General features: G+C 34.2%; 1 protein-coding gene across 7 annotated transcripts in view; it reads left to right on the forward strand.

The window, feature by feature from the left end:
* PTPRK (protein tyrosine phosphatase receptor type K) overlaps positions 1-26,554 on the forward strand; it is a 572,798-nt gene that overhangs the window by 333,896 nt on the left and 212,348 nt on the right. For all 7 annotated transcript variants that reach the window (XM_033235516.1, XM_033235515.1, XM_033235517.1 and 4 more), the window contains exon 7: positions 5,316-5,609. In XM_033235516.1, the coding sequence (XP_033091407.1) occupies positions 5,316-5,609 (294 nt within the window). The remainder of the gene's footprint in view (positions 1-5,315; positions 5,610-26,554) is intronic.

Raw genomic sequence — 26,554 nt, forward strand, 5'->3', positions numbered from 1 at the left:
CCAGTAGGGAGCCATTGGGAGAGAATGAAGAAACTTTGTTTAGCTAAATATAATTAATAGTAATAAAAATATAGTATAAACAAATATTTATAATATCCCATTAAATGGACACTTTATTATTTGTAAATCTTTTTTCCCCTTTTATCTAAAGTTTTCTACCTACTTACCATTGTGAAATCATATGTGCTTATTTGATGGTTCTCAGAAGTTATTCGTGTGTGAAATATTGTAAGCATAGGTAGTGAGGCACAGTACACACTCTTTCCTTAGTTCATCATAGCTATATGCAGACACCTATCTAATTTTCATAGAGATCGTAATACATAGTAGTAGCTCCTTCTGATTGATACCTACATAGGTGCTGGCATGAGGGCCTCAGGTCAGCCAACATCCATACTTTGTGGTGTCTTAGCATTAACTTTATTTGACCAACAGTACAAGCTTATGAGCCACCTAAGTAATATGATTTGAAAAAGGTCTCCAGGCCAGGTCTGGTGGCTCACAACTGTAATCCCAGTACTTTGGGAGGCCGAGGTGGGCGTATCACGAGGTCAGGAGTTTGAGACCAGCCTGGCCAATATAGTGACACCCCATCTCTACTAAAAAATACAAAAACTAGCCGGGTGTGGTGGTGTGCACCTGTAGTGTTGGCTATTTGGGAGGCTGGGGCAGGAGAATAGCTTGAACCCAGGAGGCAGAGGTTGCAGTGAGCCGAGACTGCTCCATTGCACTCCAGCCTGGGTAACAGATGAGACTCCGTCTCAAAAAAAAAAAAAAAAAAAAAAAGAAAGAAAGAAATATGATATAGATAAATTATTAACTTTTAATGATCTGCTACTCTGAACCCAGCTCAGAAACTTTCAAACTTTCATAGGTGAAGTATTTTCTGCTCACAAGCATTCTATCAAACTAGAGAAAAAGTGGAGTTGAACTATCTGGCAGGAGGAAGGATGAGATCATAGTCCATGTCTGTGTTAGGCTGAAAAATGCCCCTCAAGTAGATTCTAATCCTTGGAACCTGTGAATGTTCCTTATATGGAAAAATGATGTTTGCAGATGTGATTAAGTTAAGGGTGTTGAAATGGTGAGAAGATCCTGGATTATACATATGGGCCCTAACTGCAATCACAAGCATCCATAACCATATGGAAGTCAGAGGGAAATGTGACTACAGACAGGAGAGGAGAAGGCAGTGTGAGCAAATGAAAAGAATTTGGAAGGATGTGGCCACAAGACAGGAATATCAGCTTCATCAGAAGTTAGAAGACTCAATCAACTGATTTTTTCCCAGAGCCTTTGTAGGAAGTATGGCCTTCTGACAGCTTGATTTTAATCGAGTGGTACTGATTTCAGATTTCTGGCTTCCAGGACTTGGAGAGAATTTCTGTTGTTGTAAGTCACCAAGTCTGTAGTAATTTGTTGCAGCAGTCATCAGAGAATAATGTAATATCATTGCCTCCTTCTATAGTGGTAGGACTAATCCTAGGATACTTTATGTCAAGGCCCCATTGACAAATAAAACCCTTAGGAAGGAGGTAGGATTGAGAGGTATTTAATTTATCTAATTGGGAAACTAAATGTAGAAGTGTCTTTTGCCTTGACATTTACTTCGTGCTGACTTTTCCTGGATTTGTAGCTTCTATTTCTTATTCTGCATTTTATTAATTAACTGAATTTTGGTAAGTGACACGTGTGTTTGTAAAATAGCATTATATTAGGAATAACGTAATGGGAATATTCTTTCATAATGATTTGCTTGATTTCAAGACACTTTTAAAAATTATTTGAAATAAAAACAAAACAATTTGAATATATAATTGGGTTTTATAATAGGTTCAGTTCTAGAATAATGAATATAAGTCATTAATTGAAAGTTAATTGGTAACATCGGCAAAGTTTATCTTATAGTTTGGGGATTGCATGCTTCAGTTGATACCTCCTGTACAACTGGGATTTATTCGCACCACACCTCTGGGTCTGGTTGTGTATTGAGTTATGAAGAATATTAATATTGCTGCAGAACAATTACTTGTTCATTTGTGAACTGATTAAAATTCATGCATAATTTATGGAAATGAATAGAGATTTTATAAATAAGCCCCATTGTTCTCAAGGGCCTGAGAACAAAATACATATGCTAATATAAAGCTACTTTTTACCTCCAACATAAAAATGTAATATGTAGTGGTATATTAACCTCATTAATGCTAGATTTTACATCTGAAAATCGTGCTGTTAATCAATATATATGCTTTTAAGCCTCTCTTAACATTGCCACATTTCCAATGAGCAATTGCTTTGATTGCTGGCCTTCCCCCCATTTTTGGCCTCACCATGGCAAGTAAGATGGAAAACTGGCCAGAGTGAACTACTACCCTTCTGACCAAGTCTTGACTGATTACATCAAACTCATTTCTCCATGTACAAACAACACTAGTGTTGAATATTAATTTTCATTGTTAAAATGTATATGCTCTGTGGCAAAACAGAACAAAGCAACCTAGCATCACATAGGGCTTGTTGGTGTATTTAGGAGTTGAGTCATTAAAAATTCTTCAAATAATGCCTAGTGCATGAATGAGGAAATTATAATATGAAGGAGTTAAATAATATATTTAAGATTACACCACTATTAATATGTAAGCATTTTTTCTAATTAGGTTTCCAGACTACAAATTTTTGTTTTCTTTTATATGTCACTTCCCTAAAAATAGAAATGTTGGAATTAATGTGATGCTTTACTTTTTCACTTATTTCTCTTCTTTCTTTCACTTGTTTCTTATGTTGTGGTATGGCTATTTTTTCTTTCCTTCCTCTCTCATCTTCTGCTCTCTTAGGTTTTCTCCTTATTTTCCATAGCAATAGTGTGCAGAGTTTTGATTGGTGAGATTCAACATTTGATATACACACATAAGTTCAGGTTTCAGAATATCTATAAATTTATGATTAACTATGTTTTGTTATGTATAATTCACTTGGCACATTGTTCCTGTTTATTCTACCCCTACACTGGGGTAGAACCCTAGTGAGTTGTAAATTTAGCATTCTTTCCTACTTAAATTAGTTAGTATATGAGCCATCTGGAATGAAAACAAACATTGCACATATGAGACAACTCAGTTTATTCACAAAATACAGACTGCTTCTTAAACTATGTGCAGCATTTAGGTAATCTCGGAAGACATTTACATTTTTTCTGTTATGTTCATTTCTCGATTCAGTTTCATTTTAGTTCAGGGTTTGAGAATGCATCAACTTTCTCCCTGTCTATGAAAACTTTTTAAAACTCTGAGTATAAAAGTTGTTAGAGCAGTTGGTAAAATTTCATGGTATGAAATGTCTAGTTCTGTCTTTCTGTAGTTCATAAATGAAAATTCTAAACTGTTTATTTCATTCAAACTTTTTTCTTTTGTGAATAACTTCTCCATTGAATTCAGTTGCGAAACTGGAAAGAGTTCACCTGCTATGCAATTTTGACTGCATATTGTTTAAACAATTTGCAAACTATCAGGAATGTATGTTGTAGTTAAAGTTTATAAATCATGTGTTAACCACTTTTTTATAGAAATTATAAATGTTTGCACTTCATATAGCATATGTTATCATCTTTGATCTTAGTTTTGTTTTTGTTTTAAACATGAGCACAGTGAATCCCAAGGTCATGTGGTTCTACCAATACTTAGTTTAAAAGTTATTGCCATAATGAGCCATGAATACTTGTGAGGAGTAACTTATGTCCTTCAAGTGATTTTGGACAGAAAAGTATTGATGTTACATTCATGATTTATCAGTCTTTTTTTCTATATAAATTTCAGTTTAAAATAATGAATTCATTGATTTCTTTTTACAGTGTCTCCCCTACAATGTTATATGGATACCCAATGTGTAGGACAGCCTAACAATTAATAGCTACTCAATTAATATTTGTCCATATGAATTTTGAAAGAATCTTCTTGAAAATTACTTTAGCCTGTGTAGCAGTACAGACCAGGTAATCTTATTCCTAATTTTAAGGTTGTTTGTAATTCAGAGGCTTTTGAGCTAGAAAACTATACTTTTATACAGTCAAGTTTAACAAGAAAATCCTGGTCTGCACCTGAACATTCTTGTTTCATTTAAACTGACATACGAAGGTAAAACCTGTCTACAGGCCTTGTTCGCATTATATTTTTTCATGCAATGCATTGCCATTGAAATAAAAAATCCAACTAGAAAGATATTGATTATGTGCTCATGACTTCCCTCTATTTGTGCCTTCTTCAGTCCACTCCATACCTGGAGTGGGTTGGGATGAGGGAGCATTTTGTGGTTGTGTGTAATAGTTTTACCTTATGTGATTTGCTCCAACTCTTAAAAAAAACTTTTAAATCAATTTTTGAGCGATTACTACTTTATTAAGATTAACACTTTCTTTAGATCTTTTGACTTTCCCAAGAAAAATGAGAAGTGTTCCATGAATTCAGAGAACTTCTTGACTTATTACTCCTTTTGGAAAGACCATACGAACAGAGCTATAGCTGTTGAGTCCTTCATAAAGTTCAGTGTCTCATTTCAGCGACATTGTTCTAATGAAAGAAAAAACGTGCTTTAATATGTCATTCATAATTTCTGTAAATTCAAGCGTTGAAGTAATGTTTTCCAAAGTTTCTTTCAAGCAAAATATCTTAAGATATCCAAAATTAAATTATACTGTGCCTTTGACATTTGAGTTTAATAGTTGGTGAATTGCCTTATCTTATGCTGCTCCCTAAAGCCAATGATGTTTAGTGATTTGTGATTGTGCCTGGGTGTAAATTTAAGTTTGTCATACTGTGAGGCAGGTTTGTGGAAACAAGTTAGCACTGGGCATCAGTTTCTGAGTTCAGTTATGCTATTCTTTCTTCCTTTACTCATCTGTAGAAACTGTGGAGAAGTAGCAAGGAAAGCAAACAGAAAAATACCTCTTGGTCATAGTTCATGAATGAAATAAATTGTGAAAGATCAACTCTACTCTCTTAGAAGCTAATTAGAGCTATCCATGTCTAAATATTTTCTTTTTATTTCCTTTGTATACTGTGCCTTTACAAGATTATCTCTTGAAAAAAAAATGTGTTTTCAATAAAAGAAAAATTATGTTAAAATGGTCATATGTACCTGCAAACTTATATGTTCTTTAAAAGTACAATTGTCACATCATGCATGTTCTAGTTTTCTTTTAAGTATTTAGTATGCATTTCTGATGAATGATCCATTAAGCATTTAGGCCTTATTAGACATTAATATATCTATGATTATTTTAAATCTTACTAATTGAAGTGCCCACTCATCTTTCCTAGAACCACCAAGACCCATTGCTCCTCCTCAGCTACTTGGTGTTGGGCCTACATATTTGCTGATCCAACTAAATGCCAACTCGATCATTGGCGATGGTCCTATCATCCTAAAAGAAGTAGAGTACCGAATGACATCAGGATCCTGGACAGAAACCCATGCAGTCAATGCTCCAACTTACAAATTATGGCATTTAGATCCAGATACCGAATATGAGATCCGAGTTCTTCTTACAAGACCTGGTGAAGGTGGAACGGGGCTCCCAGGACCTCCACTAATCACCAGAACAAAATGCGCAGGTAAGACTGAGTAGCAGGCCTTTCTACCTTGTGAAGGAATCTAGCATAAGACACATTAATACATGCAGTATTGAAGGTTCTCCTTATTTGATATATGATATAGTCACACTAGTAAGAGTTCCAATGAATTAGGTAAATCATCACCTTGATTATGTCATAATTTGACTGATTTGAGAACATGGGAGTGCTTCTCTATTATCAATCCATGATTATTATGAATCTAGAGCCTTTTATTGGCATGGTAATTTTGGTGAGCCTGCTACATAGTCCAAAAATCTCTGATAGCTGTAATTGAAAGTATTATTAGGAGAAAAAATCAATTTAGTTCAAGCAAATACCGAATACTTTTTTTACCATGTGGAAATTATGTCCCTCGGTAATTTTGTTATAGTCAGTGTAAAGGCCACATCTTATAATATGGATAAGAAAAGTTAGTCTGGACAATGCCTCGGTGAGATACCTATTTTCTTCAGAATGTCTGTTGTTGAGGACAACCTCAGGAGCTTGACACCCGGCTGCAGATCACAGGGAGATTTTCCTTACATTTTAAGCCTTTCTATTGCCCTCCTCATGACTAAAACTGAGTAGTGAAAATAATAGCATATGGAGAAAACACAAAAAATAAAAATTAAAAATTGTATATAAGCACACATCATGGTTCTTTACTATGTTATAATGGGAGGAATTGTTAGCTATGAATTAAAAGCCAAGAGTTTAAATATCTAAGTTACTTGAGTACAGTTTTAGTGTAGTGTTTATTTTGTCTTTTGTTTCTTGAGCATCTGTTTATCATTGACAGTATTGTTGGGCTACCCACCAGGGGTACTGAGCTACAATCCAAGCAAAATCCATTCGGTTACCTGATGTATTAAAGAATAAAAATTCTTTAATCCAGAATAATACTTATATATCAAAAGCTCTTGCTGAAAGATATTCACTAATAGGAAATTTAACTTCTCAACTATTAGCCTGAGACTTAGATGATAGAGAGTCCAATAATTTGCTGATTGCTGTGTACATTGATCTGGTGGTTGAAAAGGAGCTTAAGATAGAAGATGTTGGGTAAATCTCCATGGCTCAGCCTAAATCTCACAATTTGCTTTTCAAATATTCTGTATGACTATGTTCTTTCAATCGAGGTCATGTGACAAATTGTTTCTATGATAGAAGATAAACTTTCCAAGAGAGAGGCAAGTTGACTCCATAATCTCAACTAGTCAGAGAAATCATTTAAAGAGGAAGCAATTTGGAAACTAAAAAGTAGTTCACTCTCTATTCCAAAATTAATATCCCATGCTAATATGCAAAATTGAATTACAGAGTCAATTCTACTAAAAATATTGCATAAGTATGTTTTCTAATAAAATTACAGTTTTCTACATATACATAAATTTATAATGTATATATAAATTGTAACAATGTTGACAATTTGGTGTTCCATTGGTTTCCCTCTTGACTTCCTTTGCCCAAACTACTTTCTTTTAAGTATTTCACCTGCTTTATTGTTATTTTTGTCAAAATAGATCTTTAAAAAGTTAGCATTACCACGCAGTGTATTGTTTATATAAAGTAAGTTTTGTTTAACTTAGGAATTATTTGAAATTTGGTTCCAGATGTGAAAGCCATGGAGATTGCATGTAAATAATGTTGTGTTTTAAAGCCAGTTATACTGTGTTAAGTGGATAAAACATGTTAATGAATATTGATTTATCCCTATGCTTATGTTCTGAGTGGACGTTGGACTGTTTAAGTAAAAATATTACTATAAAGTGCTTTGAAGTATTTTATTCTGAGAATAGCCTTATCTACGTGAGAGGGAATAGAGGATAATTAACTTACACTCATAGCTACTTTCTTGTCTCACTCTGTTGTCCAGGCTAGAGCGCAGTGGCGCGATCTTGGCTCACTGCAACCTTTGCCTCCCACATTGAAGCAATTCTCCTCTCTCAGCTTCCCGAGAAGCTGGGTTTACAGACACGCACTACCATGCCCGACTAATTTTTGTATTTTTGTAGAGATGGGTTTCACCATGTTGGCCAGGCTGGTCTCGGACTCCTGATCTACAGTGATCCACCCACCTCGGCCTCCCAAAGTGCTAGAATTATAGCCGTGAGCTACCGGCCCTTAGCTGCTTTCTAACTTATAAATGCCTTGATATTTTGGAGTTATACTAGTCTTTTTATCTGATTCCTTTTCTGAGAAACATTTAATTTGTGTATTCTTTGTGGCATAAAATGCTTTCAGGCCCAATCACTTGTAGTTTTACTCCCAATGGTGTTAAGTTTGTTTTTAAAACTATCTTTCGCATGTAATGAGTCTTTATCACACATGTTTACTGTAGCTAATTAATGTCCTCATAAGGTATGTCTGCAAGATTTTGGGGGAGGGAAGTACTTATAGACTAGATTTTTCTGCAAATTTGAGAGAAACCATGGTTACTATTTCATCAGGAATGTCTACTAATCTTGCTCTATTATTAGAAAAGAAAGAGAAGCTTGTGTAAGTATATGTTGTATTAATTTTTAAACAGTCTATAAAAAGGAGAAATGGAACATAATTGATGTATATAGTATAATTAAATAAAGAGTCAGTGTTAGTTAGCATTATGATGTATGTCCATCTACTTCCCTTCTTTAAAATCCATTTCTCTTTCCCCAAATGTCGGGTCCCCCAGACTTGAAATTACCAGTACCACTATTGGCCTCAGCCCAGAAGCTCATATCAACGAATAGAACACAGTTTATGTTAACTATGATATTAACTAAATTTTAGTACAGATTGCAGAAACTTTAAATGCTTCATAATCTTGGGAAATACCTCTGAGACTCCAAACATAAACTTTGGAGGAAGTTACCATCTAATTCTGTTAAATTCTGCATGCCTAAATACTGGTTCTATAAGAGGAACTGAATACTAGATTGATAAACCATTCTTTTTTAATTAGGACTGGGACTATTCCATGTTACAGCTGTGGAATTTGCCATTAATATCATCTGACTGAATAAATGTTGATTATTTTGAAGCAGCTGTTTTAATAGTCTCAGCATGTTAGACTAGGTGGCTTTAAAAATAAGTACCAATCAAAAAGTAAATTACTTACAATTTACTGTTTTTAAAATTCCATTTTAAGGTATTTGAGGCATTGACCTTTTATTTCTGATAATAGTAAATGTTGTTTATCTGACAGAAATCTGTCAATACATAATTTTCTAGCAAGTCAATACAAGGTTTTCCTTATTTATGTTAATAAATGTTACATTTTCAAATGAAAATGTAGATTTTTTTGTGGCTAAGTATTAATACTACTGTAGAATCAACATATGAAGTGAATCTATCATGATATTTTATTTTCACACTAATCCTGTGATTTAGATATATTATTTTCTCACTTTTTAGTTGGTAAATTTAAGGAAAACCCAGGAAACAAAAACCAAACAGTGACTTGTCCGATATCAGCCAGATGGGCCTCAACTCCTTTTCTCAGACTTTAATGGCCTTAATATGTATTCCTCTTATTCCTATCATAGGTGATTTCCTCCCTCTTATAATAGTATAGCATGAGTAAATAACAGCACAACAAGTAAGATCTGGAAGAGATGTACATTTTAAAAAATGGAGTCTGCATGGCTAACTTATTCTCTGAGAAAACATAGGTTAATATTTGCAACTTCAAATTTATTGAAAGCCCTATTGATTAGTGCTTAACTCTCAAATATATGCTGTGTTTTCAATACTTTAAACGGTTAAAGTATAGAAGTGTATTATTTTATCCTTTTCTGAAAATATCCTGTCTGGTTGCCAAAGCTATTTTTTTTTTTCCTTCCAAAGTGCATTATAATCATTTGGTAACTGCAATTAGTTGCTTCAGGGTCTCTGACTTAGAAGTGGTAATTACAGCCTCCGAAGGCTGAAACCACTGAGGCCTACCTCATGCTTCTCTAGGAACCTGAGAGATATGATTATTTCACTGTTACTTTATACTCTGACCCATGCTATTGTTCACGTAATGTTTCTTCAGGCACTTCAGAAATTTTTAAAAGGGTATAAATGCAAAGCTGTCTTAAAAGGGAAGTAATTCAAAAACTCCAATGAACAATCAGAGAAAGTATGCTTGCTTTTTTTCGGTGTGTCTGTTTCCTCTGGGTATACCATCTGGTATAGAAGCTAGGCAAATACTGTTTCTCTTTCTCTTATTAAATGGAAATAAAATATGCCATCATCAGAAATTGTCTGTGTTGCATGCTTTGGCAATTGCATGTTAAAATTGCTCTTTTAAATTGCCTTCTGCTTCTGGGTAACCCATTGTGGAACTGCTTTATGATTAACTGACGTTTTAGCAGCATCTCTCTCATAGGGAAGGTCAATAGTTCAGAGTGTCCAGAATATAATACATTTACGCAGTTGGGAAAACTACTCTCTACTCTTGTATTGAAGTTCAATGCTCTTGGCAATTTTCAGTGAAACATTTAGATCTATGAAGCAGTGAAAAGGAGAGTGTCTTATTTTAAAAGTAAGCATTTACTAAAAATGCATTTTTTTTCTTGTCCTAAATCCAAAATGGAAGGAAAAACAAAACAAAATAATATTCAGGCATATACCAGAAACCACAAAGTGAGAAGTTAAATTTTAGCCTTTAGTCTGTAGCACCATCAGCAAAATGGTACCATATATTGATATCTAGCGTGGTTTAAGATAGTTACCAATCACAAAGACTAGTAACCGTTAACACTCAGCCTAGAGGTTGAAACAAAATAAACAACTCTTCCAAGAATTGGTTCAGTTTCACAATATAAGGATGACTTACTATTTGATTTAAATTGTTGGCTTATATCAATGCTTGCTTTAATTTTTTTTGAAATGTATGAACTGCTTATATATGATCTTTATATGGCTTTTTATTGTTTTTGAACAAGAAATTTAAAAGACAATGCTATTATTATTACTGAATTCAAAAAAACTAAAGGTAAAAAGCCCTAAGAAAAGTAATGGAAGCAGTTCTTTAATTTTCTTAGGAATCTAAGAATAAAATCCCATTTTAGATTTATTTTTTGTGAATAATAACCTAATTTTTGGTTTTTAGATTCTGTAGAGAATATTTCTGTTTGAAAAATATTTATTCAGAAAAGAACTTCTGTTGGCTTCTTTCTTCGTTAACAGTACTGTGTTAATTAATAGGTCTTCAAAGTTACACAACCAATGTCTTGCACTTAAGCTCCTAGAAGTCACTAGGGACCAGACCTATAAGAAGAGTAAATGCAAAGTGAAATGAATAAAATGAGAGCAAACTGCATGTTTTTACCTCCTAGTAAACACTGGTGATATTTTTGGGTTTCTGAAAATAGATGGACAGGTGGATTACTGGCTAACTCTGCGCTTGTGGTAGAACTGAGGCTGGCAGGTGAGCTGCAGCTAAGTATAACATAATCCACCTGTTGCCTAGTTGTTTGTATGATACAGACTGACATTACTAGATTTGTTTGTAAAAGGATCATCCCATCTCTGGAAGTTAAGGAAGGACTAGAAGCAGAGAGATCGTGAAAACATGCTTACATATATATAAATAAGTTGTAGTTTTCTCCATAGCATCTTTCTCATTTCAAATCAGAAACAGGAAATCCATAAATTCCTAGAAAATATTATTCATAATAATCAAGAAGGTACTTTTATAAGAGGATTTTAACGATATGTTATAAGTGAATAACTTCATTGTTTGAATTACTTTTTCAAATATGTGAATTGAGCAATATTAATACACATGAAAAAATGGTATAATACATTATATTAGAAGGGAAAATCATGAGAGATTGGAGATAAATTCAAGAGCTACTGTGTATCAGATGGTATGTTTAATTATTTCACAAATTTTAGTGAGGGCCCCAGTTGTACACATTGTCACACACAGGACTACAGAAGATAAAACATTGAGAAGACAACATTCCTACACTTAAGGAATTGACAGGCTAGTGTTATAACCATAGCAAAAGATCAGATGGCTGTAGATGTGTGGTATTATTTCTGAGGACTCTGTTTTCTTCCATTGGTCTTTATCTCTGTTTTGGTACCAGTGCCATGCTGTTTTGGTTACTGTAGCCTTGTAATATAGTTTGAAGTCAGGTAGCGTGATGCCTCCAGCTTTGTTCTTTTGACTTATGATTGTCTTGGCAATGCAGGCTCCTTTTTGGTTCCATATGAACTTTAAAACAGTTTTTTCCAATTCTGTGAAGAAACTCATTGGTAGCTTGATGGGAATGGCATTGAATCTATAAATTACTTTGGGCAGTTTGGCCATTTTCACAATATTGATTCTTCCTATCCATGAGCATGGAAGGTTCTTCCATTTGTTTGTATCCTCTTTTATTTCACTGAGCAGTGATCTTTGACAAACCTGAGAAAAACAAGAAATGGGGAAAGGATTCCCTGTTTAATAAATGGTGCTGGGAAAATTGGCTAGCCGTAAGTAGAAAGCTGAAACTGGATCCTTTCCTTACTCCTTTTACGAAAATTAATTCAAGATGAATTAGAGACCTAAATGTTAGACCAAAAACCATAAAAAACCCTAGAAGAAAACCTAGGTAATACCATTCAGGACATAGGCATGGGCAAGGACTTCATGTCTAAAACACCAAAAGCAATGGCAACAAAAGCCAAAATTGACAAATGGGATCTAATTAAACTAAAGAGCTTCTGCACAGCAAAAGAAACTACCATCAGAGTGAACAGGCAACCTACAGAATGGGAGAAAATTTTTGCAATCTACTCATCTGACAAAGGGCTAATATCCAGAACCTACAAAGAGCTCAAACACATTTACAAGAAAAAGACAAACAACCCCATCAAAAAGTGGGAAAAGGATATGAACAGACATTTCTCAAAAGAAGACATTCATACAGCCAACAGACACATGAAAAAATGCTCATCATCACTGGCCATCAGAGAAATGCAAGTCAAAACCACAATGAGATACCATCTCACACCAGTTAGAATGGCAATCATTCAAAAGTCAGGAAACAACAGGTGCTGGAGAGGATGTGGAGAAATCGGAACACTTTTACATTGTTGGTGGGATTGTAAACTAGTTCAACCATTATGGAAAACAGTATGGCGATTCCTCAAGGATCTAGAACTGGAGGTAGCATATGACCCAGCCATCCCATTACTGGGTATATACCCAAAGGATTGTAAATGATGCTCCTATAAAGACACATGTACATGTATGTTCACTGTGGCACTATTCACAATAGCAAAGACTTGGAATCAACCCAAATGTCCATCAGTGGCAGACTTGGTTAAGAAAATGTGGCACATATACACCATGGAATACTATGCAGCCATAAAAAAGGATGAGTTTGTGTCCTTTGTAGGGACATGGATGCAGCTGGAAACCATCATTCTTAGCAAACTATCACAAGAAGAGAAAACCAAACACCGCATGTTCTCACTCATAGGTGGGAACTGAAGAATGACATCACTTGGACTGGGGAAGGGGAATATCACACACCGGGGCCTATCACGGGGAGGGGGTAGGGGGGAGGGATTGCATTGGGAGTTATACCTGATGTAAATGACAAGTTGATGGGTGCTGATGAGTTGATGGGTGCAGCACACCAACATGGCACAAGTATACATATGTAACAAACCTGCACGTTGTACACATGTACCCTAAAACTTAAAATATAATTTAAAAAATAAATAACCATAACAAAAATATAATAAATGATACAATAAAAATATGACAGTAATCCAAAGAATAGAGGGATAATTTCTGACCAAAAATAATTTTTCCCAAGCACTATTAATTTTTCTAAACAGAGTTGGTTTAATGTTTCCGTTGAACAAAGCCATGGCCTTATCCATAATTCCTTACTTGTGAAATAATGCATAAAACAACTTCCAGGCAGTAGTCACCATAAGGATGGTTTGCCTTCCCTCTTTCCTTTCTACTCACAGATAGGAAATCTATATGGACAGATGGAGGTATTAAAATGAAAGATATAGTTCATATTCTAATTTAAATCATCAAAGTTGTTTGTGTTTTTTTTAAACTTCTGGGGTTCATGGGAGTATAAAAATGTTATTCTAAATTTCTATGGAAATTGAGAGACAGAGACAGACAAACTGACTTATAAGGTAATCAACACCTATACATTCTGCTAATGGTCTATTATGTAAGGAGTTCCCAGCATAAGAGTCGTGAAAGTTGAACAAATATGAAATAACCTTTCCCAGTACCTTTTGGGTTTTACCTCAGGAGTAGGTTGTACAGTTAGTCATATATTCCAATTCATGGCACATTTCCTTATAAGTGGTATCATCAGTAGCAATGTAATTATCTTTACTAATAGAGTTGGGTTGTTTTCAGCTTAAAATTGTGTCATCTGACTGACTTTTTGGTAAAAAGCATTTGGTAACCAGTGTTAATGACACTGTATTTATTTGTTCATAGTACTGTACCACATGCTGAGTCTGTTAACCGTACCATTAAGTACTCTTTTTATTGGCTTCATTTGTTTTTATTGAATTTTGTATAACTACAATAAATCTTCAGGTAGAAATGATTTGAATAACAGCATCAGTCTCGTGAAATGTTCTTTCCCCTCAAGTCCTAGGTTTTTTATTTGATATCAGGAAGTAGAAATGGCTTTAAAAGTAAAATGGTATATTTATAATATCTTAAATGATGATAACACCAGGAGGATATGATGAAGACAATGACCTAGATAGAATTTTAAAGATGTAGATCCAAGCATCAAACTCTAAGGGATGTGTTAGTCACAAAGACAGGTTCAAGAGATCCAGCCTGTGAGTTTGAGACTTTTCTTTGATGGGGCCATTGGGGTCACTATGAGGTACAGACTTGCTCTTGAATTTCTTTTCTTTTTTTTTTTTTTTTATTATACTTTAAGTTCTAGGGTACATGTGCATAACGTGCAGGTTTGTTACATATGTATACTTGTGCCATGTTGGTGTGCTGCACCCATCAACTCGTCGGCACCCATCAATTCGTCATTTATATCAGGTATAACTCCCAATGCAATCCCTCTCCCCTCCCCATGATAGGCCCCGATGTGTGATGTTCCCCTTCCCCTTCCAAGTGATCTCATTGTTCAGTTCCCACCTATGAGTGAGAACATGCGGTGTTTGGTTTTCTCTTCTTGTGATAGTTTGCTAAGAATGATGGTTTCCAGCTGCATCCATGTCCCTACAAAGGACACAATCTCATCCTTTTTTATGGCTGCATAATATTCCATGGTGTATATGTGCCACATTTTCTTAATCCAGTCTGTCACAGATGGACATTTGGGTTGATTCCAAGTCTTTGCTATTGTGAATAGTGCAGCAATAAACATACGTGTGCATGTGTCTTTATAGCAGCATGATTTATAATCCTTTGGGTATATACCCAGTAATGGGATGGCTGGGTCATATGCTACCTCCAGTTCTAGATCCTTGAGGAATCGCCATACTGTTTTCCATAATGGTTGAACTAGTTTACAATCCCACCAACAGTGTAAAAGTGTTCCGATTTCTCCACATCCTCTCCAGCACCTGTTGTTTCCTGACTTTTGAATGATTGCCATTCTAACTGGTGTGAGATGGTATCTCATTGTGGTTTTGATTTGCATTTCTCTGATGGCGAGTGATGATGAGCATTTTTTCATGTGTCTGTTGGCTGTATGAATGTCTTCTTTTGAGAAATGTCTGTTCATATCCTTTTCCCACTTTTTGATGGGGTTGTTTGTTTTTTTCTTGTAAATGTGTTTGAGTTCTTTGTAGATTCTGGATATTAGCCCTTTGTCAGATGAGTAGATTGCAAAAATTTTCTCCCATTCTGTAGGTTGCCTGTTCACTCTGATGGTAGTTTCTTTTGCTGTGCAGAAGCTCTTTAGTTTAATTAGATCCCATTTGTCAATTTTGGCTTTTGCTGCCGTTGCTTTTGGTGTTTTAGACTGCTCTTGATTTTCTTTCTCTTTACCTAGAGAACTTACTTCTGTCTTCAATTTTCACTCCCTATTCATATCTTTTTTTGTTTTTTGTTTTTTTTTTTGAGACGGAGTCTCGCTCTGTCGCCCAGGCTGGAGTGCAGTGGCTGGATCTCAGCTCACTGCAAGCTCCGCCCCCCAGGTTTACGCCATTCTCCTGCCTCAGCCTCCCAAGTAGCTGGGACTACAGGCGTCCGCCACCTCGCCCGGCTAGGTTTTGTATTTTTTAGTAGAGACGGGGTTTCACCGTATTAGCCAGGATGGTCTCGATCTCCTGACCTCGTGATCCGCCCGTCTCAGCCTCCCAAAGTGCTGGGATTACAGACTTGAGCCACCGCACCCGGCCACTCCCTATTCATATCTTTTGTTGAATTGTGATTTGTTTTCTTTGCTTTGAAATACGAAAGAAATCTCTAAATCAGGTTCTGACAGAAATAAAATGCAGTCATATTTTCTTGGTAGAGGTTGTTGGGGGAGAAGGACAGCTTCATATTTACTTTTTGGTCTCACTTATCCATATCCATCCTAGGTATAATTAGCATTTTGGGGGAGTATTGGTCATTCTGTGCAGTTTATTGATGGAAAAAACATGAGATATGGATGAATCTCATTATTTTCATCATTTAATTTGACTCATACCTACATGGAATCATCAGCTTAGGATCTCACTTTCTGATCTTCATTGTCTTCCTGCAAGATATGGCCTTATCATAGCTAATAATCACCAGAGGATAACTCTTCAATCCTCTTTCCTCTCCACCAACCTGAATGTAAACTGCAGAAGGAAAAAACATACTCAAAGGAAAGAGAAAATGAGTGAATTCTAATCCCATGTCTTCTAATTTATAGTAGACTTTGTGAACCCAGTAAAAAATGAACTTCAAAGGGCAGAAATTCATGCTGTTTATGTCACCCTAAGCAAGATCTGTGCAAATTCAGCTGTCACTACATATGATATGGCCTAGAAATCATTGAGTGATGTCCATTTTAATTGTCTCAGCCAAACCATCTCAGTGAAGTTGAGTTTAAAGAACTCATCTTTCATTCTTTGGCTGTGTTATTATTTCCCACTTCTACATAGTCCCTTACTACAACAAAATAATAATAAGCAATCAGAAAACAGTGTATTATTACCTGTTGGTTAAATTATTTTAAGCAGTTGCTATATTCTGTCTTGTTATTCAACCTACCCAAAATTTACTGAAAATCATGTTTTTGTTACATATGAACTTATAATACCTTTTGCTTATACAAGGAATATACACACATATGCGTATATATATCTGCACACACTCTCCGTTTAAGAGTAGTTAATGTTAAAAATTTAGATACCACCTTAAAAATTATATTAATGAAGAATATTAAAGCAGAGTAATTGTTCTAGAGTCCTCCTTCCTGCTTCTCCATCTCTCTCCTCCAGCAAATTTTGCATTTCATGCATGTGTGTGCATTATGCATGTTTGGATGTTGTGCTTTTATTTGGGGTAGGGGGCAGATACTGATTTAGAGTTTTCTTTCTACAACAGCCAACTCCATTCTGTTTAGGTGGGGAAAATGTAACATGGGTGAACTAGCTATCCGTAAGCTTGATTTCTTTGGAGGGCCCTTGCTGGAAGTCCCATATTCTGTAAAGACTGCACAGAGTTTATGTACTTAAATTATTTTTATAAATTATCTATGTATTAAAGTAATACATCAAATGTTGCAACTAGAATTTAGAAAAAACTCATTATTTTAGAATGTTTATAAAGCTATCGTCATTTTTGTCAATGCACTATTATTTTTCTCTGTGCCTGGGAGTATTTTAGTTGTAAAGTACAAAGTATATACAGTTTTATATTCTGCTTATTGTAATTGCCATCATGCCAACCCATTTCCTGTGTTACTACAGGACATTATCACCATCACTTTAAATGACTGTGACTGCTTAATATTCTGTTGGATATATACATATATATCTGAATGTGTATCACCATTTTTATGTCACTGAAAGTTTGGACTAACTCCCACGATTGGCCATTGTAAACGCTGCGTGAAGATCATGAATGTACCTTTTTTCCACATAACTGAAAAGTTCTTGACAAATACTGTTTAACTACTTTTTGAAAGTATTGTATCAATGTGCTTTACTGACAGCATCAAGGTCAGTCATATGGTTTTAGTGCAAGAAAGTGCTTTATAATTAATCAAGTCCAACTCCTTTATTAATCATCATTCAGGGCATTTAGTCTCAATAGGGAAGTGATTTGATCAATATCAAACAGCTATTGTATGAGAAAAACCAAGACTATCATTTGTATTGCATTTTTCAACTTTTCTTTTACATGAGTATCTCCTGTATTCCAGACTCTGTCTAAATTACTGGATATTCTAAGATGAAAACTCTGTTCTGTAGCTACTCAAAGTCTAGAGAATATGATTACAGTAGCTCACAAGTACTGAGTACTTGCTATGTGTCAGGCACTAGAGTAAACTCATAAATGCAAACTGAGGCTGCCTGAATGCATTTCTGTGTTGAGCTGCCCAGAAAGGTTAGAAGGTAGACATGCAAGTTAATAATTAAACCAGTAAGCTATATAATAGATGGGCTTTTAGGCTCACAAAAACATCTCTAAAATATGAGCATAATGTCATCAAGCAGCGAATCAGTAAAATTGGTGGTTATCTTAAGGTTTGAGAGCCAGTAAAGTCTAGGTTCAAATCTCGCTGTAATCCTTACTAATGTACAAGTAATTTAATCTAATGTTTCACTTCTTCATCTATAAAATAAAAATCAATAACTGATCCTGCCACAATTTGATATTTTTGAGCTAGTTGGGCATGTACTAAAGCTAACAATCAATTTATTAAATTTACAGGAATTTTGCTAGCTGGTTTTTAAATGATTATTTTGAAATAAATTATATATATTTACAAGTATATTTTAAACAAAGGAACATGCACTTAAACCTCCTAGTTATTTTAATATATTATACCATTATTTCTATTCTTGGGTTATTTATGTTTATCTGTACATTGGAAATACTATATAATGATCCTCTAATTCTCACCTCTTCCTAATTTTTACCGTAGTGACAACATTACAGCACTGAAATTTTAAGTGCTACATAATGAGGGTTTCTTTTCCCTCCCACTCCCTCTTCTTTCTGTATAGCCACAAACGTGTTTACAATATTAAACATTTTTTCCTTCACATCGATGAAGATGACTCCTGCAGAGTGCTTACTTAGCACAATATATGACACATAAGAAGTCCATAGTAAATATTAGCCATTACTACATTAAAAGTCATTTCATTAACGATATTTGTTCTCTAATATTTTAAAAACTACAAACATGCAGAAATCTGAAGGAATTATACAGTGAACACTCAGACATCCACCACTCTAATTTACCTTTGCGGTATGTGCTATATCACATGTTTATCTACCTTTACATCTTTTTATTCATCCATCAGTTCATCTTAATTCTTAATTAATACGTTAAAATATTTTTTAAATAATGAATTGTTTGAATTTTTATTGGAATGCTTAGAATAATTTGGGTTTTATAAAGATTTCTCTAGTGATAGTTTAGGAAAAGGACTGAAAGGAGATTTCAGAGAGATTAGAAGGCTGCCACTTCAGTCTAAGCAAAAATTGATCAGTGCTTGAACTGAAGCAGAGGAGATACGAATTCCAATGAGGAGACAGGTGTTGAAAGAGGTTTGATAGGTATCAGTAGAATTTGGTGACACATTGGAAGTGAATTCTGGCTTGGAACATTAAGATATAGTGACAGGTTTTAACTTGAAGGGCTCAAATATTGGGGAAAGTTTTAGAAGGAAAATCTCTGTACTTATTTTTAGAAATGAGGCATTGGGTTAGGCAGTTATTTTTCTGGGTTTATGGTTCATAGAGAGGGCAGAGAGCAGGATATACAGATTTAAGTGTCATCATCATTTAATTCCTCTTGTGAGAGTCATGAGTATACTATAATTTCCTTGAATTGGAAATTGAAGTAAGTTTCTTTCAACCACATTTTTAGAAATTATACTCTTGTAGGAAAAATTGCATTGTGTATGTTAGTATCTTATTGCATGAAATATTCTGATTACTCAAGCCTCCCTGCTCAAGGGCAGAAACTGGTAATGATTTTACCCAGAGACAACTTAAAAATATGTGGCAGATTGTTTTGTGTTCACAAGTATTTAAATTTGTTCAATATGTGATTTATGAAGAGTGATCGGTTTGTTGAATTGTGATTTCTGTAGCTGCATTTTAATTGTTCCCCAGAATGGGTAGCTCAGAGCATTATGTTAAGGGCAGAATCAAATATAGTTTACTGTTGGTTTTCATCATACAATCCCAGCATACTTGCAAGTAAACTAATGTATGTTGAGCACATTTCTATATTCTTCCCTTTGTTGCTCTCTTACTTCTTATTGTCTCTCACCCTAATGGTTCCTGGTGCTCATATGCTGTATATGCACTCTTCAGGTATCTCCACAGGATGACAGGAGAAGGACCTGAGCATATGGCCCCATGATTAGCAGTGCTGATGTGCCCATTCTTTGGAATATATTGATATACCTGTAGTGTGTGTGTGTGCATGTGTGTGTGTGTGTGTGTGTATATATATGTATCTATACTAGATATAGAATATATGTGTACATATGTATGTACATGTCACATACTTACATGTACATGTGTGCATACGTATATGCACATCATATACATATACATAGTATATATATTGATATACATATATCTATAGTATGTGTATATATATACACACACACATACTAGATATTTCTACATATCAGTATTATCTTGATATCTTACTATACAACATCCAATTAGAACAACTTATTTTCAAACTTTTTTTTTATCAAGTTCTACATTTGAGTGCTTTGGTAATGAGCAAAAATAATTACCCTGATTTTTTAAACCCTTGAGTCAAAAGCCTCTGTAGGATGAACTTAAATATTTAGACTTTCCAAGGATTTTCAGTAACACAGGGGAGATAAAGCACCTATCTCCCTTTCAGTGAAGAGAAGAAAGTAAATGTTTCTATCCTTTTAGATTTTACTGGAATGTTACTATAAACTAAAAAGTAGGTCAGCATGACAGTTGTTTTATTAAGAACAGCAGTACAAATATCATCTTAAGAAGATGACTGTACAACTGCCTATTATTAAAACAAAGGTAGGGAGAATTGTTAGTGATTCTCTCCCTAAGCTGTTCCAGTCTTTGAGTATGACGCTAATTAACCTGGGTAGGTTAATTTGATTTCTACTTTTTTAGCTGATTTCCTTTCATCTCAGTTATAACATTTTTATAATTATAGTTTTGTAAATAATCAGTAAGCCCATTTTTAAAACTCTGCCTAGTCAAATCAGCTATTAGTTGTGTAGTGAAAAGATTTTCAAAACATACTCCAGAATTGGTTGATCAGTCCCTTATTTTTTAAGAAGATGAGTTAGAAGTGCCTCAATTATGAAATTGGCTCTAAGAGAGTCAAATTTGGAATTCTAAGCTTTTAGAAACATATTTTTGACAGAAACGTGTATACATATACTTGTAACAATAAAGTTAAAATGGGGTTAATGTTACCTTTATCTTAAATTTAACATCAAGAATTGATCTAATGAAATTCATCTAGAATTAAAAATATTCTTCTATAAAACAATAGGGCATACTTATAGCCCTTTAATATACAAATCATCAGAAGTCTCTAAATAATATAGAAATCAATGTCTACTTCATGCAGCACAACAGCAAAACAGAGCTGCTCCCTTATAACAAACAGTACATAATAGTTTAATTTTCATGGGACTAGTAACGCATTTGTTGTATTGTGGTTTTTAGTGAGGAATATTGTATATGTCCTTAGTTAAAAATATATTCTCAGCTTGGACAGGTGGCATTTAAAGAGTATGGAGTGAGAAATGATTTGGCAGAATAACAAGGCATATTACAAGTGCCTGCCTTGAAAGGGAAGAAAGAGAGTTAGACATTTTCCATTACTACCTACTGTTAAGGTGCTCGCATTATCCCCTAAACAACCTCATGCTTGTGGCAGTAATCATGCACTGTCGGGTTTTTGTACTAATACGAAAGTGCAGTTCAATCTTTTTGACAAATACTGCATCATTTCTGGCTTGACGAATTTTTGTCACTCAAACCTAGTTGATGTGTAAGTAGGTTGTGACATGCTGGCTGAAATGACTTTGGATCCACTGTATTGAAGAAAGTAAAATTTTAATTGAAGTGTTTCTTCTTTCCATTTCTCACTCTTCTCTGTACTCCCCCCGGACCTCATTCCTTCCCTGAGTTTAGATTCACCCTACTTCCTTTGTAAGGTACATCATTATACATTATATGGGAGAAATGTCTTATGGTGAAACTGAAGGAAGCTTTTCCTGGAAATGATAATTTACTTCTTTTATTATTTTCTCAACTGTGTATTTTCATGTGTATCCATATGCATCACTGCAAAATCTAAGTGTTAATAGTTTTTTTTTTTCTTTCTTTCTTACTAGGACTTATGTCTAAAAATGCTAGTTTGCAATATCTATAACCCTAGCACTTTAAAGTCATTCATAGTCTGTCAATTGATATGAAATATAAACATTCTACCTTTCTTTTATTATTTTAGTGATAAGTTTTGTACTCCTTAAATGTTCTCTGCAATTCTGTGCGGTTTGGGAGGAATTGTTTTAATTTCTTTTTCTTTAGTGACAACATGTGCATCTATTATGGAAAAAAATGAAAGGTAACAACATTGTTAATTTAAGAGATGACCATGAATTCTCAGTGCTAGCTCCCAACGTGGCACTCCTCAGAAAGAGGTCATTTCTCAAGTAAATAATATGCCAGGTGAGATCTGTTTGCATTTTAAATAAAGTGATTGATTTAGGAAATATTACCTTTAGAAAGTGCAGGTTCAAATCAATAGGTTTTTTTAAGTCCCCCAAATAAGATTATAAAGGAATTACCCATGTCATGAGTTTTTTTGTTGTTCTTGTTGTTGTTTTAATCATTCTTTCCTAGTAAAGTAGGCTTTGCTGAGTAAAAATATAGAAATAGACTTATCAATGCAGAAATGAATAGGTATAAATTAAACATAGATGTAGAGACAAAAATGTAGATATCTTCTCAGTCACTTATTTGTGGCCTGCAGGGGAGTTTAACTCATCCCCAACACTCAGGCTCCTACAGGCAGTATTCAGGATCTGCCTTGATATGAAATATAAACATTCTACCTTTCTTTTATTATTTTAGTGATAAGTTTTGTACTCCTTAAATGTTCTCTGCAATTCTGTGCCGTTTGGGAGGAATTGTTTTAATTTCTTCTTCTTTAGTGACAACATGTGCATCTATTATGGAAAAAAATGAAAGGTGTTTCATGGGTAATTCCTTTGCGGTGTTTGTTGCATGAAATTTCTTATTAGGCTTTGTGTTATTCAAAATTAAAATTTTACATATGATAGTCCAACTAATAATTTAAGAAATCATATTGCCATTATTAAAAGTTGCTCACAGTCTAATTAATAAAATTTGAGTTAAAAAAAACACAAAAGGAAGATGCCTACTATAATTTGAAGATATTCATTCACTAAGATTTCAACATTTGTTTTGTCACCATTAATTTATTTTGTTTTTCAAATAAAAAGTAAAATGTACTATCCCATATTGTTCTGGAAAGTGCCTGGTGTTTATCATAAAATTATGTATATTATTTGTCTCCATTGTAATAGTGGCCTTAAAATAATACACACACACACACACTTTTGAAAATAACATGTTTAAGTGGGAATTGGAAAGAAATTAAATGCTTAAGAATAACAAGATGGTTTCATAAGTTCTGTTATGTCTATGCATTAAGCATTTTTTAGCCATTGAAGTTATTTGTATAACGTCTTAATCCAATAATGAACATAATACAATGTTAAATGAGAGAATCAAGGTATGGTGAAATAACGATAAAAAATACCTTATGTGATAATTGTTAAGATCAGGAAATAATTGTATGGATAATTTTCTCATCTATTAACTTTATTTAAAGTCATTTCATCCGTAAAAATAAATACTTTTAAAAGAGAAAATTTGCAAAAAGAAAGTAAGAGATTGATCTATAGCAATAAGCATGAATTTAACTAACACATGGCTTACTTAAGCTTTCTTTGTTTTTTTCTTTTAAAGATACGTTTTTCTAACTTAGGCTTGGGGCTGTTTTTTTTTTATTGTATATGGTAAAATATATAGTGTGTTTTGATATACATGTAGATGCTGAAATAATTACTATAGTCAAGCAAATTTAGATAGATCACCTTCAATAGTTATCCTTTTGTGGGGTGTCAGAGTACTTGAAATCTCCTTTTGCAGTGCTTTCAGTTTACAATAGGATATTATTAACTATAGTCTTCATGCTGTACATTTTTGTCTCTCCATTTAATGTCCCTACCTAACTGCAGATGTATAGCCTGTAACAGATTTCTCCAGATTTTCTCCCCCTCCCTACTCTCTGTTTCTATTTATGTGACTTTAAGAAAAAAAGATTCCACATTTAAATGAGGTCACAGTATTTTCTGCCTGTGTCTGGCTTATTTCACTTAGCATAGTGTCCTCCAGGTTTACCCACGATGTCACAAATGGCAGGATTGCCCTTTTTAGGGAAGAATTGTATAGATATATGTCACAATTTCTTTATCCGTTTACCCATTGATGGACATTTAGCTTGTTTTCATGTCTTGGCTATTGTGAATAATGCTGTAGTGCAGCGGTCCGCAATCTTATTGGCACCAGGGACCGGTTTCATGGAAGATAGTATTTCCATGGACTGAGGAGGTGGTGGGGGATGGTTTCAGGGTGCAACGCTGCTACCTCAGATCATCAGGCGTTAGTTAGATTCTCATAAGGAGCACACAAGCTATTTAAAACATTGTGCACAGTTCACAATGATGTTTGCGCTCCAATGAGAATCTAAGGCCGCCACTTATCTGGCAGGAGGTGGTGCTCAGGCGGTGGTTCTCCCTTGCCTGCTGCTCACCTCCTGCTGTGCAGCCCAGTTTCTAACAGGCCGTGGACCAGTACCAGTCTGTCACTAGGGGTTTGGGGACCTCTGCTGTAGTGAACAAGGGAGTACAGATATCTCCACAAGGTGCCAATTGCTGAGTCATATGATAGTTATACTTTTCGTTTTTTGTAGCACCTCCATGCTGTTTTTATAATGGTTGTATGAATTTACATTTCCGCTTGCAAAAGAGAACAAGGGTCCCTTTTCTCTACCACCTCACTAACACGGCTGTTTATATTTTGAGCAAAATCCTTTTTCACTTTCATTTCAATCAAAATGCTTGAAAAAATTAAATTGAGCTGCTGCTTATTTGGGAGATGTCACAAGATTTACTTCCTAAGAGTATGTGAGAAGAACACATTTTCTGGCATTTGCTGTTCATCCAGAAGCATTTTCATTCCAGTGACTTCGTCTGGAGATTTTAACTTCTGAGTACTATTATTTTGCTCAGCTTTTAGGATAATGTTTTAAATACGATTTTTAAAGTTTCTCAAAACTGAAAACATTTTTACCTCAGACTAGAACCGAGTTAAATTTTTATTTAAAAGTAGGTTTTTGGTAACAAAAGTTTTTACAAATTTTTACTTAATAATTAATAAAATGCTACTAGGTCAGGTGCGGGAGGCAAAATTGGTCCTAAATTGAATTTGAGGAAGGCATATAAGTAGAAGTAATATTAAGAAGGTGAATCGTCAGTTGTGTGATAAACCTGTTACTAATAAATACAACATGTTGTAATTACAAGAATCAAGTTCATGAAATGTCTATTCAACTTTAAAATCTTGCCCTACTAGAGCACTGATAGGGAACCTTACTGCAGTTGGACTGCCTGGTATGCAGTTTAACTTAAAATTATCTAGGAATTATTTTTATAGGAAATTTTGCTATAATCCACCTGGTTAATATGAACTGTATTACTCGTGAGCAGCAACCAAGTAATTCAAACTGCAATTTAACCCTATTAACGGCGGGAAGTAATATGGAAATACTAAAATTGACATTTTACAAAGTCGATCCCAATATATCTCAGATGGAAAAAACTGGAATAATGCATGAGAAAACAATTTTATATATTCTTTTTGTTCAATTTAGATGTAAGTCATTATAGATATTCTGCATGGCAAATATTAATGCAATTAGCTTTTTTAACTTCTGAGATTATTTTTAATTTAAATTTGTATGTTTAAGATTTATTTTGTTTGTTTAGAGTGCTTGCCAGCAAATGCTGTGTTAATGTCATCTTCAGTATTAAAATTGGATTTTTTTTTCTGGCTGTGTACATATTTCAGTCATTTTGCTTTCTCATCAACCAGTTAAAATATTTTTTTCTGTTCATGTGAGTTTTTCATTTATATTTCTGTATAAGTCATAGCACAGGCTGTGTTTCAAGTAAAGCATCAGACTGATTTTAAGGAAGTTTTTTTTGTTTCTATCATTTTTAATCATTTTGAGGGAAGTTGAATATTTTTCCACAAGTGCTATACTTTATTCCTAATACTTTCCAGATGATATTGATAACTCCAGGAACCCCAAGTAAAAGAAAACATAATAGCAATGTTAATTTTATAGACTATAAAATGTTATTCAACTAGCCTTTATTTTATTTACATATTTACATAGTAATATGTGTGTAATTTACATCCTTCCTAATTTCAAGAATAATTCTAAGCTATTTGCTAAAACACAAAAGGATTTAACAGAAGAATACTAAGCTGATAAGTAATTTTGGGAAAAAGGTGATACTAAAGGTAAAATATAAAATAAATGAAGAATACTAAGTTGATAAGTAATTTTGGGAAAAAAGTGATACTAAAGGTAAAATATAAAATAAATGAACTTGGGGGATGAGACTAAACAAAAATTTATGTTTTTACAGTTTTGTTACTAGAGGAGAGTGTTATGTTA

This window comes from Trachypithecus francoisi, unplaced genomic scaffold (genome assembly GCF_009764315.1).
Source record: "Trachypithecus francoisi isolate TF-2019V2 unplaced genomic scaffold, Tfra_2.0 Lachesis_group15, whole genome shotgun sequence".
NCBI lineage: Eukaryota > Metazoa > Chordata > Mammalia > Primates > Cercopithecidae > Trachypithecus > Trachypithecus francoisi.